The following is a 15,099-nucleotide window of genomic DNA, read 5'->3' on the forward strand; positions in this document are numbered from 1 at the left end:
CCAGACGGTTTTAAATGAAAGACTATTTAATAAGATTTTTTAAAGAGTGACAAAATTCTAGCATCTTACCAGAGTCTTTACTAGCTTTTTTGCCTTCACTATTATTTCTCTCTTTCTCACACGTGTCTTTATCATCAGCAACAGACACTGATGAGCTTTTAGCAGACCCTTCTGCATCTTCAACTTGTTCTTCTGCGAATGAGCACAAAAAATTAAAAGAAGCTAACTTAGGGACCATTCAACATTAAGTGTAAACATGTTCTTTAATTAGATCTGCACTAAATGTATATATTTATCTCAGAAAGGAATAAGTAAAAAGAATAGCACCTTAAAAGAGATCCGGTATTAATGATTAATCATTTGCAAAATTTCAGATTCAGTCCAGAAATTGCAAACATTTCTTTATCAGAACACACAGCGCTAGCCAGTGTGACAAATCAGATGTTTCATATTTGCCATTCACTGACTGTAAGTGATTTGTCTCAATACAAACATAAACGTAAACACAAGTCGGGTCTGAACAAAGAAGGCACATGCAGCAATATAGCTGAAAGCAAAGAAAAGCTTTCAAAAGTAAAATAAATCCTATTAGAATCTGTACATCCTGCTAATTGCAATATGTAAGTGCTGTGTTGGATCTAAACATTGAGAACTCTCAGTTTTCATCTCCAGGAGGAGCTATTCAAGGTAAATGACACAACTTGGTATATTGCTTCTAAGGAAGCAGCAATACCCACACCTCACTTACATGTTCACACCAGCTAGATTACATGAAAATCTTCACAGTAACTCAACCCAATTTAATTATTCTGTAAATCTTAGCTATGCTGCTACTAGTGGATTAATCTGTTTATGCAGTTAGCTTCTATGCTGGGGCCATGTAGCACTAATCCGTGAAAGGCCTACTGTTCCTTTTCATCTTGTGATCATTTGTCTCTGACTGTGCTGATGTCACATTTTAATGAATTTTAGAAATCTGAGTAATACCAGATAACCAGACTTGCAACTCCCTACAGCACAGCATGCTGTTTTCATTGCAATACAAACAAAAAAAGAAAGAAAGTCATATTTCGCAGTTCAGGTAGGAATTATACAAATTAGGAGGGGAAGGTAAAATGGGATTCAAAACACCAGGCTGCTCAATTTCATAAAATCTTTAATGACCATATAAATTAACCCTGGAAAGGCAAAAGGTCACAGACATACATTTGCATACACTCCTCTATTCACTTTTGATAAGCAGAGCTTTTACGCAGGGAACATGATACAATTAACCCTTCAGGAACCGTACAAAATGCAGCTACCGACATTTTAAGTGTCAAGCATTAACTGAAAATTACACACTGCATAAAATTTTCATTGTAAATGCTATAGTGATTGAAAGGGGAAATCGTGGCCCCTTCCGCACCCCATGTTTTATTAATAACATTCTGACAGCAGAATGAAATATCCTCTGTCATATGGAGCAGCTGAGCACAGAAAAATTGCTACTTAGTGCCTTACTTGCCAACTCTGCAGTGGAGCTGCATGCACGGGTAAACAATTGGAATCAGCAATGCCGAACTATTAAAAAAACACATTTCATTTTTTTAAAAAAATGTTTACTACAACTTTTAATTTTAAAAGGATCTGAATGTTTTGCATTGATTTTGTTTGTGTATACAAAGAAATGCCGGAAAATTAGATATCAATGACTACTTCATTCAACTGTATTTGAAAGGGCGGAGGCAATCCTCATTTTTTTAAAAAAAATATTGATGTAGAATGACCAGCACAAATGGAATAAACAATTCTCACTGCCTTAGCATGCTTTCCTCTTCTTCTTTCCCTCTCTCAGTGGTATTACTAATCAAACACTGTAGGCTGCCTGGTCACAGTAGGAAGCAAGACTATGTTTGTTAAGGGTGATGGGGGAGCACAGTTTGGGATGCTGTAAGCCTGTGATCGTGACTAGATTGGGTTGTATTAATGCCAAGTACACAGGCACACACACTCACACCATGCATCTAGTCAGAACCTATGGGCTAATACAGCCTCTGGCACTTTCATTTTGACTCGAGCTCTGGAATGGACGTTATTTTCTCCTCCTCCTAGATTTACCAGTCCATTCCCTTTGGGCAGGAAAATGAAGTGTCAGAGTGATACTGAGTGTCCTTATCTTGAGGGGGCATAAAATTGTAAAGGCTGTCATGGTAATCATTAATAAAACAGAGGGAGAGGGAGAGAGGGAGATGGGCAAAGAGAAAATCACAAAGGTACTAAAAGAATAGCCGAAGTATCATCATCTGGGTCTCATCAGACAATTTTTGCAGGGTGCTCTTTTTCTGGTATGTGTTTTAAGTATGAGAGAAATTCCCAGACATGTTCTCCTATACATCATCATGGTGTCTGACCTCTGCCTGACCCTGGCAACAGTTTGAGAAATCTAAATGTGAACAAAGACTCTGTGTCAGCAGCAGGGAGAGATTGTGGGGTAGACTTTCCTCCATCAACTTAATCGCAAACAGCAGTTTTTAGGCCATAACTTTACAGGGCTCCACCAAGCCACAAACACATAACCTTTGGAGGTGAAACTGCCCTCTACCCCTCCTCCCTTCTGTGATTTTTCTCAGTCCTCTGGTACTTCCTTTGATGTAGCAAGGCAATTAGATCTAATGTTCAAGTACTGCAAGCCTGTTTTATGGTTTCGAAGGTGAGAGCTGTTTATTACAGGTAGGCTCCCGGGGGCCATAAAAGCTTTGCAAATTTTAATCATGCAAAAAACTAATCAAATGTAACTTATACACACCATAAAAATTAATATCATTATTATGCACTATTTAAATTGGTTGTCTTGGCTTTTCAATGGCAGACACATTAAGAAAAATATTTGGCATTCATATCAGAAATATGTCTGGCTTTCCTTTCGGAAACCTATTTCAGAGACAGAAATGACAGTGGAGCTGCTTTTACTGTCTTCAAAAAAAGTGGCAAAGGGCTGCTGATTTCTTGCAATGTTACACTCTTGCAAATGTCTTTAATGAACTGCAGAAAAACGTAGCAGTCACACATACAAGCATATTAAGATGCCGAGAAGTAAAAATATAGACTAATTCCTATAATTCTTAAGGAATTTCCAAAACAAAAAGTAACATCAGACAGTTCATAGCATCAGCACTTCAGCAACTTGTACTTTTTGCTTCAAAGTGTATTGTTCGATCGTAATGTCATATTTTAATCAACAAAGATATCTGGGGGAAGTGTGCATGTATGAGTTCACACCACTATAGCTACTAAAAGATCTATGAGTGTGTTTAGATATGAACAAGTCCTTGTGGTCTGTTTTAAATTTACAAGAGTTCTACCTATATACGCTTACATATGTAAACTTTGAAAATAAGTAGAACATGGAATTCAGTCATATTTCAATAGCTAACATAACACTCACCATTGCAACTTGATATTTTATTCTCACCTGGTTTTGTTTTATCTAAATACTAAAATGCCTTTGAAGTCAAGTCCAAGTTTAACCACTGTCAGCCTTTTACCCCCTGAAACCCTTTTATGATGTACGCACAGTATTAAAAGCTGCACAGTTTGGAATGCTTATCATTAAAACTGGGCAGAACAAAAATTACCAACTGAAATATACATGTCCTTATTAATTATGTTTACACAATTAATACATGGGAAATGCATATTTCAGAGACCAGTTCTTTCCATGTAATACTATACTTCCAAGTTACAGAGGACCCTGTCTTAAAGATACTTGCCCATTTCTTCCACCACGAGTGGTGGGGAAGGATACAAATGGCAGTAAACATAGACCTGATGGAGAACTATTGTACACAATCAAGGCGGCAAGAGCAGAGATTTGGCCAGGAAGCCTGAACCTGCAGGGAAGCTGCCCAGCAGAACTTGGATGGCAGGAGCTGAGTTGCAATGGTTGGCAAAGAATCTCCCCCAAGGACCTGTAGTTCCAAAGATGCTCAGGTAGCAACTAAAGGATTTTATAGTGGAGCTGGCTGCTTCTGCTGCTTCTGGATCAGCAGGGCCCTGATCTGAGTCATTACTCAGTGCCTACCTGTTCCCTCTGAGTAAGCCTTGCAAAACGGAGGCCTTGGTCAACAGAAAAGGGGCTGCAACACCGCTTCTTTGCTTTAATGCAGCTCCATCACTGTCACCGTGTAGCCACCATGGATAGGGTGTCATCTGGGGGCGCTGGCTGTTCATCACCCTGTGGGGTAAGCTTCTGTGGGGTAAGCTTCTACAGACATTTCATAGGGTCCGGAGTATATGGGCACAGATCTTCAAAGCTCTTCCTATATTTTACCTCAATAATGTTTGCAACAACTCTAGATAGTAATCAGTACTATTAGCCCCATGTTGCCATTGGATAGGCTGAAGATAAAGTAATAATAATAATAATAATAATAATAATAATAATAATAATAATAATGGGATGTCTATGGCCACAGTGAGAATGGCCAAGGTGAGATACAAATCAGGGACTTCCTGGCTCGCTACATCAGTTCTTTCTGAAAAAAGAGTTTCTTAATAAGAAAAGCTGGACAGTAAATTAGTGTCAATTATTTAATGAATATTACTACAGATGCCAGGCCTGAAAGAAGAAAGGAAGAGATTGTCTTGAACCAACAACATCATTAGGAAAGGTCCTTGAGAATAAAACACCTGCTTGCATATTGAAAGACTGGATTGTACCCTAGAATAACATCCTCAAATTATTTTAACCATAAGGTGCCTTGCAGCTTATGCCAAACCTATTATGACCTAAGCGTTTATTTATTAGAGTACAGTTCTCCAGATATATGGCAGCTTCTGATATTGTAAGGTGCAGGTGTGTGTGTATACACACACACACACACACACACACACACGAGAGAGGGGGGGAGGGAGGGAGGGAGGGAGGGAGGGAGGGAGAGGTGCCAATTCATGAAGAAGTGTAGGTGATAGCAAACAAACATCCTGTAGTGTGATAAAACTCAATATTCTGATTAAATCCCCACATTAAGGAGCTAAACTTTTGAAGATCCTTTCCCTCTGATCTCATTTTTGACAATCTCTCCTACACCCACCCATTGCGCAGTCCTCATCTGTATTAGAATTGTTTAAAAGATGTTTTAAGATGTTATTGTTTTATCACTTGCTGTTTGCCATCCTCGACATATAAATTTAATAATAAATGGCCACCAACAGTTGTGTGCCACTTAGAACAACACTTCACTTATCCAATGAAGCAGGCTCTAATCCATGAAAGTTTATGCCATTAAAAACATGCTCTCCTCTTTAAGGTGCCACAGTACTGGTTTGGCTGCTACACACTAACACATCTACTTCTCTGGAAATACTTTTAAGAATCTCTAAACTGAAGTTTTTTAAAAGCTGAAGACCCACATTCCATCACAATGCTTAAATATCCCCGCAATACATGATTAAAAATCATGTTATATTAGCCTCCCAGGTGTAGTATCTTTATAGCAGTGAATATATGTATGCTGGGGGTGATACCACATACAGAACTCTGTGAACATGCTCAGTAATTGATCCGGAATCTTGCACAAACCGTGCTTTTAATTTCAGATCCTAGGAGCTCAATGGACTGAATTAGTTCCCAACCAATGGTGCAAAAAAATATTTTTTGTTTTACACATAAGTGAATGGTTGCGACTTAGTACTATGGAGAAATTAAAGAACTATTGTTGAGGGCAACAAAGTGAAGTGAGCAAAATCTGCTCATTAGCCCAAAACTAGATCACCCAGCTACCACTATTATCAAGAAGCAATATTCCTCCCCTCCTGCTAATAGTAGTTACAGGACGCAGGAATATTTCATACACTTACCACCACCTCAACTGAATAGGGGGAATACAGGTTCCCTCACCCAATCAAACCTGAGAGGAGCTTTTAGATTGGTACCAGGGAGGCATTTCTTGCCTTTCCCTATGAATCTTGTGGTCTAATCAGGTTGAGCAAGAAGCAGAATCAAGCCCATTTTTACGCTTGTTTGGGAAGCAAGGGTGACAATAAAAAAGATTGTGGAAACAATTAGACCTCTGAATCACTTTTTTAAAAGAATTAAGCAGTCTTTAGCGAATTTGACAGTAAAAGGGTCAGGCAGCCAAACTAACTAAAACTGAGAAATTCCAAAGCTTATTTTTCTGAAATGAAAGCAGCAGATTTTGACAGCTGGCTATTATAGCCTCATTTTTTTATTGCTCAACATCTGCACAACATGAGAAGCAAACCCCTTTCTCAAAGAATCCCTACTCTGTTGTGTAACAGACCTAACAGATTACTCCTGTTCTAGCAATCCCCACCTGTTCTTCATCCTCATTCTTTTCAATTCAACCTACCCTTATTGTACAGAAAATTCCACCACTTTCCTCCTTATTTCCTCCCATATCTGATTTCTATGAATCAATGGATGAAGAATGGTATATAAATTTAACTCATAAAATAAAATAAATAAAATGTAACATAATGAGCTGAGTAGTTTCAAAGAAACGACTAAAAGGAACAACACAACATAAGATCCCCATTTCCACTCCATCTACTAAGGCCTATGGATTCAGGAAGCTATTCTTCTGTTTCATGCTGTCCATCAAGCAACTACAACAGAATTCAAGATTACATAATGTATAATTGTAAATGTGCTGGTTTGCTCAACATGTAAGCCTCTATCCACTCAGTGAGTCTAGATTTCATTCTACTTTATTTTATTGGTCTAATAGTAACAAAAACGTATAAAAATCAAACTGAATTTTGATTATTACGGTTTTAAATTTTGATTACTACAGTTCTACAATTTGTTTTTCAAATGATGAACAACAGGTCCTATGTAGACCTTCAGGCCAGACAAGTTACTCTTTCCCTTGTTCTTGCCTTAGGAACTATTCATCCCATATATTATTTTCACCACCTTAATCAGTTTGCTGACAATAACAGATAAGTAATACTTTGTTTCCAGAGCTTGGTAGGTTACTATATAAGCAATACATTAAAACTGTAGCTAAGTACTGTAGACCTCTGTTTTTCAAAAGCCAAGCTATGGACCCCTACTTCTGAAAATTCTGATATATCTATGGTAGTTTTTGTTATGTGAATGGTATCATAGACCCCCTGGGCAGGTTACACGGAACTCCTGGGGGTAATATACGTCTGTTGGCCTGTGTTTGGCTTATTGGGTCGCAAGCTGCTGATGGCTAATATATGCCCTCTCTTCCTTAAATGTTGCTGTTACTATGTCACTTTTAACATTGAACTGCCTTAAAACAATTTATAGAATAAAAATAGAAATAACAAGAAACATGAAACCAAGTATAAAAGCAAGAATACAATAAGATCTAAACTGCACATCTAAAAATATGCATCTAACAGGAACAAGTCCTACCCACCTCATTTAAAAGTCCACAAAGATAACCAGTTACCCTCCAAATTAAGGATCAAAGGCCAAGATAAATTAAATGTTTTTGCCTGGCACATAAAAACAGACAGCACCAGGTATGCTGCTCTGGTGAGTGCATTCTGCAAGTGGAGAGCCACTACTGGAAAGGCCTGTTCTCATGTTGCCTATTCTGCACCTCCCTTGGAGAGGACACATGGAGAAAAGTCTCTGATAATGAATGATGTGTCTGGGTTGGGTCATACGAGGAGAAGCTGTTCTGGAGGTACTGGGATCTTGAGCCATGTAAGGCCTTATGGCTAAAAATTTTGAACTGAGCCTGGACACTAATCGGTAGTTGGTGGAGTTCCGTCAAGATTGGAGTTAATAAGCTCACACCATCTTGCTCCGGTCAGCAATCTGGGGCAAGATGGTCTGAGAATATAAACAACTAAATTAAGATGGGCAAGTAAGCACTGAAAAGTAATGAGTCTATGCCAGGGAAGAGAGGGAGAAAGTGATTAATAGCGGATGGATAAACAACGACAGGAAATGAATTCCACTCCAAATGGGCGATGAGCATGTTTGACTTCTAAAATGTTAAACTGACAAAGTGCAACTAAGTGAAGAGGATGTAACATCCATTTGTCTTAAAATATCTGTACACACATTTTAAGCGTCTTTCATTTGCCTCACTCACCCTAATTTCTACTGTAATGGGGAGCTTAACTGTCATGCTGCTCTTCTTACACATGGCACTGTAACCAAAATAGGACGGTCCTTGGAAACAGACTTACAATTTAATAATTTACTATTGCCCACCCTAGACAATTACACTTCCCTCTCACATGTCTTGGGGAGTAGGCATGTACTTGCTACAAACAGCCTTCCAATCTGAAACAGCTACACACCATTCACAACAGGCCATACAGCAGAAATTTGGAAACACGCCTGTCCTTGTGGCAGACCCAGATGTCTACGCTGTTCCTATGTCTATTCTGGTGATAGGATCTATCTATCTATCACTTAATCAACAAAAGTCTCTAAGCAGTTTACCTAAAACACTGTAATTACATAGAAATGTCACCCACAGCATCAGGGTTTAATTCACCTGCTCATCTTCCACAATGTGATGTATACCATCATCTGCTAGCAATATCCCTCTGTGTTCTACACAGTAGAAAAAGACTAGTTTATACACAAAAGATTAAATGAACACCAGAAATTTCAATATTAAAAATGCCAATGGGAAAACATTTCAGCCACCCAGAGCAATCTGTGTAAGTGACCTCAGGGTGGGCATCCCAGAACAAAGGAACTTCAAAGAGACACTGCAATATGAAAACACTGAATTACAAGACATCAAGTGGTTCAATGCTGTCACTTGTAGACTGAAAGAAGACAAAGGATTTTTAGCGCATTATACGTGTTAATTTGCTTACCACTGCCAACCCTTGACAGCAATAAAATATTATAGCAAAATATCATCCAATTAAGAGCTAATCTTTATTAAATCAACACAAGAAAAAATGCTGAAAACCAGAACTAGTGTGAAAATATATATTTACCTGTAATATCTTTTCCTGTATCACCTTCAGCTGAATGTTTTAAGTTGTTAAAAGTTTAATATGCATTTCAGCTTCACATCTGAACCAAATTGGCTACACAAAATCATACATTCGAAAGTTACCTCAAAGGTCCTCCAATCTTACTCCCAGTTTGTGCAGAAAATATATAGGGTTATGTTTTGAAATTTTGTTCCAGGGCTTCCATTTTTAGTGCACAGCACAGTCTTGCTTAGGTAGTGTGAGGAGCTAGTTTAGAAAAACTTTTGTGTTGGACACTATGGATTTCAGCCTATCTTCATCCAAATGAGGAAAACAAGGAAAAGCACAAGGTCTGGTAATACAAACACAAATCTAAAATAAGCCAAGCAAGGATGCAATTTGAACAATAAATTTCTATGTAGAAGCATAAATTGTGAGACCATTAGACAAAAAGGTAAATAAGAATGGCTAAATGAAGTCATAGAAATTGGGAGGGTGGGGAGCTAAATAAATTACTTTTATCAGTCTTCGGTACAGAAGCTTGGAATAAAATATCATCTGAATTTATTGGGTGTTGGTGGTAGAACACCTTTAAGACACATTCAGAAACTTCAGTCATTTTTAGTTCAGAAAAAAAGGCTACTGAGAGAAATGAGACAGATGGTTACATAATTCTGAATAACAGGAACAGAATAGAGACAATACGTTTTGTGTCAAAGTACTAAAACCTGGACTTGTCCAATAAAATTAAGTTTAGGTAAAGGAAAATGAACAAAGCAGAATTTATTTACACAGGGGATATAGCTCAGTCGGTAGAGCATGAGGCTCTTAATCTCAGGGTTGTGGCTTCAGGCACAGGGGTTGGACTAGATTACCCTCATGGTCCCTTCCAACTCTACATTTCTATGATTATACAGTTGCTGTGATGGTACATATCTAAAAGAAGCATAGCTATCCCTGCCATGCCATGCTTGACATGCCTTGCCATTTTCTTGGGGTGAAATGGAGATGGAATGCAGGACCAAGGGAACCTAACACTTGAGAAAAAATTCTGGGCTTTGGTCTGATCTAGCAAAATACTTCTTATATACTTAAAAATGGGGAACTACTTCAGCACCTTTTCTGCCTCACAATTTCACTTGAAAAGCAGAATTATGAGTGAAGCAAACAGTTTAAAAATAGCATACAAATTAGGGGAAAATCAGTACAGATTTGATTTGAAAAGCAATGGCACAGAAATGCTTTACTGGTTGCTAAATATTTTATGACTAAAATTTTAGCAATCTTGCTTGTACCCAAAATATGAGTGCATGCTTTTTAAGCTGTCAAATATCTTCATTAGAGCCTTCTTTGGTGTCAGAACGTGTGTGTGTGTGTGTGTGTGTGTGTGTGTGTGTGTGTACAGGGAGAACTGTCAGATCACTATCACATTACTTACACTTTGAGCTAAGGAAATAAATATAAGTCTAAGGTGCCTCAAATGGCAAGACTACACGTTAAGCTTTAAAGTTTAGGTTGCCTTGTCTTCTGAGGACCAGAGTGGTAGATGAGGCAAGACACTTTTCAAACCAGATCCCTTCAGGGTACCCTGCAGGCTGTAGTCCTAGCCTGAAGCAAGGAAAGAGCAGGGCCCTCAAAACGGCACTTGGCACTTTAAAAATGCCTATCCCTTAGTTGGACCTAGGCCAAAGCCAGACGATACAGCACTTGATGAGAGCACATAAAGGTTGTGTATTCAAAGTATGTTATAATTTTGCGCTGCCTCAGGATACTTGAACCATGCCTCTTGCAGGCATTGCAACTGAGCAAGTGTGAATCTTCCTTCATAAACTGTTCAAGCTTGTCCAATGTAACACGTTTTCTCCTGGCTATTGACAATAGAATACCTGCAGCCTTGCTCCTGAACAACTATTAGGCTATATTTGCTGTTTGCCCAGCCATGTGTGTCTGTGAGTAGCAGATCAACCTCTCCTAGTGCACTTCCCTAAGAAAGCATCCCTATCTTTTTCAAAACACACCCTGTGTATTCATCAGGTAAGGAAGCTAACACTGCTTTCTATATAACAGACTGTGAACTTGATGGTATGCAGAGAAGGGAATCCATTTCTCATTGCATCCTTTGGGAAATGTATGCCAGAAGAAATATAATAAAGGTATATGAAAAAGGTTTCTTTGGGGATTTTATCAGATAACAATTATACCAGGTCTGTCAAAGACAAACACACAAACCAATCCAAGATTATTTTTGTTAGTGTGGAATATTTTGTCTATAAGCAAATAATCAATGTGATGTTTCTTTAACTAGTTACAAGAAAAATAAATAACTTCAATGGATAACATAGAAGAATGCTACCAAATATGAACTTCAGGATGTTTGAGTTCTGTAATCTCTCATTTCAGTAAATTTGAAGAAGGCCCATCATACTATTACTCCTGCAGTGTCAAGACATACATCAATAAATTGCAAATAACTAAATTAAAGATAAAGTAGATTATAGTTACAAAAAGTAATAAACAATTCCTAGCACTCCAACAAAACACTAAATTAAAAGCAGGACTGATTCATTTTGTGTGTGTATATATATATATATATATATATATATATATATATATATATATATATATATTATTTACACTTCAAATATTATGGAAGAAAAAAGACACAAGAATCATGACTGTAATAACTATGAAGATGCAGTTGTCAAACAAACAAAAACTATCCACAAGTCGATTCAGAAAAAAAGTAACTCAGGCTATGCATGCACCATACATTTAAAGCCCTCTCCCCAAGAATCCTGGAGTTTGTTAAGGGTGCTCTGTGAGGGACTCTTTACAGTTCTTAGGATTATTTATTGGAAGGTGGGAAGGAGGGAGAATATGCTTAAAATGTATGATGTGTGTACACAGCTTCCCTATAATTTGAAGTATATTTTGTCAGATGCGCAACATACGGCTTACTCATGAAAAGTGATGAATTTGTTCAAACGACACACACACACACAATTTTCTTTGAAGTATAACACAAGAATGTTACTGTATTGCAAAGAACTCCAAGGTTAGAAGTGTGATCCTAAACGTGTATACTAATTTGATACAAAGTACAGAGCTCTTTTAAGTTTGCAGCTCCAAGAAGTTATACACGAACTTGCAGAAAGGGCAAAACGACCCATTTAAGTGTGGATGGCTCACAGTTTGCTTCAATGGCTAGTTAGCTTGCAATAAACACAGAAGCAGAGTCCTGCCATTTATTTATTAAATAAAATTTAAAATGCATATATATGCCCAGTCATGGTGTGTGGGTGGGTGCTGAACAATGTATTCTTACATGTATACTATGTATTAAATGTATATCATCTACACTTAAAATTTCCTCCATGACCATTTAATCCAGCAGAACTTTACCAATATCACATAAAGTTAACAGTTCAAATATGGTTTCCGTAAACTTTTATCTCAGTATTCTGTGGTGGAAAGACTTAGGCCATTACAGACAGTCAAGCACAAAGGTAAATAAAGTTCTTAAAATGAATGCTGATAATATGGAAAGCTCATCTTTACTGAGTAGGCACAAATTCAATCCAGCAAAATAGAAATGGTTTGATCCCCCTGATTTTATAGGACTAAAATCAGACTTGATTTAACAGAACTTAGTAGGAACAACATGTGACTCAGCTATCTAAGTACCATATGACTATGAAGGTTTCTGATTTGAGAGTTGTGTTTAAAGCATCATCTGCTTCTCAATTGTTCTTACAATATTTTAGGTCCTTTTTACTTAAACAAATCCTAACAATAAGGGTCTGTCAGCAAATATAGCCTTACAAGGTCCTGTAGTAATCAGTTTATGTGGAATGCAACCAAATAATAAAAAACACCACAACTTATATTCCCCAAATGGTGAATTATGTCAGATAGAAAAATGCATTAGCTTAGCCACCTTATACCTATAATGCTATTTCACTGAATTCTTTATGAAAACTGAATATATGGCTCAAGTTATTGTTACTTAAACTCCCTAAATGAAATAAAGAAAGAAATGAACAATTTAGGGTTGTGAAATCAGCCAGTATAAAATTATTTAGTTCACAGCTACAGCTACCATGGTCAAATAACTTAACCCTAAAAGAAAATACAGTATTTCTTAAATGTAGCTTGTCTAAAGCTAAACCTGCTTGGCGGCTGGGAGTTAGAAGGAGCTTATCAAGGATTCATAAGAGATCTTTCTGGAAATGGCAGAAACCAGTCCTTGATTACACAGTCTGGCATAATCATGGAGTTCTTTCTCCTGTATTCCTACTGTAATACACAAATTACATGACTATCTTTTATCTGTGATATTCTTCATAAATGCAAAGGCATTAATTTGTATGGTGCTTAAGGAAGTATACTTGTTAATTATTGTTTCCTTTGCATCCCCAGCTTGAATTCAAATCACCTTCATGCGCAGAGCTTTGCCTGCAAGAGAAGATTTTTACCTGCGGGTCATCTGACATCATTGTGACTGACAGATGGCAACACTGTCCACCTGTCAAAATGGCCTGAGGAGGTAGACAAGGACAGGATCCAACCTGCCAGCCAGATCCTATTCCCCACCCCTGCTGTAAGAAATGAGAGACTGGAAAGAGACAGATTATATAGCAGAATTTCCTGCAATGGTTTGATCCTTCTTTACAAAGGATGCAATTCACATCCAGTTGTGGTTACCAGCAAAATTTTAATTTACATTCATGGGTTTGGATGGTACCCCATTGTTCAGAAGCATCAATTCACTGTTCCCCAATTCATTGTTCAGTAGCACCAATAGACATGTGGAGATCCAAGTTAGGGTCTGAAGTTGAAAGTATGTAGGCAGTGACTGTACGGTGGTTGAACTGACCAGGATCTTCCATGGTAGAGATTTGAGGGAGGTTGCATGCCTTCACCAGATTGTGAAGCTGAGGCTGAGGCTCCAATATTTTAGCCACTTCATGAGAAGAGAGGACTCCCTGGAAAAGACCCTGATGTTGGGAAAGCTGGAGGGCACAAGGAGAAGGGAACAACAGAGGACGAGATGGTTGGACAGTGCTCTCGAAGCTACCAGCATGAGTTTGACCAAACTGTGGGAGGCAGTGGAAGACCAGGAGTGCCTGGCGTGCTCTGGTCCATGGGGTCACAAAGAGTCAGATATGACTAAACAGCAACAACAGCATGCCTTCACTGGCCTTTATTCCTCCTTATCACTTAGCAGAATAATAGTGTTGTCTTTTTTTAGAAAATAGAAGTTTAATTAATTTAGAATTTGGATTACTCTCATGTAGAACATTTTTTTAAAGTATAGCATATAAACAACCTTGCTAATATAGTTCTAGATATCAGTAAAGAAGGTGAGAAATCAACTGCATTTTATGGAGCAGGGTCCACCCACAACCAAAGTATATTGTTTCTTCACAAACTTTTAATAATAAAACTCTCTCTCTCTCTCTCTCTCTCTCTCTCTCTCTCTCATACACACACACACACACACACACACACACACACCATTAAGAAAATTTGTCTTCAGGGTTAGAAAAAAAAAGTCATGTGCAGTACTGCCTTTAAATGGATGATTTCTTCTAGCTTATCCCAGAATGGCATTGACTTGACAAATGTGGGAAAGTCCACAGCTGTGAGATGGGGGCTTAGGTTGTGGGCTTTCGGTCAATTGAAAGGTTGCATTAAATGTAAATTATAGGTCTGTTACTTAGATATATACCCTTCTCAACCAGGTGAAAGGCAAACAGGTCCTGCACTAATTCACAGATGAACTTGCTGGCAAAAGCAAGTGAAGAGGCAAGCAATTATAACCTTCATCTCGGATGAAAAGGCATTTAATATAAAACTATGCCAAACATGTTCTGTTTTCTTTTTTATATGAAAAACTTTGTGCTTTCTCCTTTCATATATGTTACGCAAAACGGGCAGTAACAATGACCTTTTATTAAGGATTTATTGAAAAAAACACCTGTATTTTCACTGCTTTTCTTTTCCTTCTAATATTTACAGCTTATTATTAACACCAACATCACATTTCATCTGCACAAATGCCGAAGGGTAAAAAAAAGTCACACACACCCCTTCTAATGTGACCTGTAGTTAGACAGAAAACAGTTTTCCCAGTCACCGCTTGGCTTCCTGTCTGTGACCTCTGAAAAG

General features: G+C 37.9%; 1 protein-coding gene across 8 annotated transcripts in view; it reads right to left on the bottom strand.

Moving 5' to 3' along the window:
* The window catches only part of ZFHX4 (zinc finger homeobox 4), a 179,378-nt gene that overhangs the window by 33,817 nt on the left and 130,462 nt on the right, over nt 1-15,099 (bottom strand). For 6 of the 8 annotated variants that reach the window (XM_081919671.1, XM_081919670.1, XM_081919666.1 and 3 more), the window contains exon 5: nt 70-192. The exons of the other annotated variants lie outside the window; for them this stretch is intronic. In XM_081919671.1, the coding sequence (XP_081775797.1) occupies nt 70-192 (123 nt within the window). The remainder of the gene's footprint in view (nt 1-69; nt 193-15,099) is intronic. 8 annotated transcript variants of the gene reach the window in all.

Source organism: Podarcis melisellensis, assembly GCF_964234715.1.
Source record: "Podarcis melisellensis genome assembly, chromosome: 7".
Lineage (NCBI taxonomy): Eukaryota > Metazoa > Chordata > Lepidosauria > Squamata > Lacertidae > Podarcis > Podarcis melisellensis.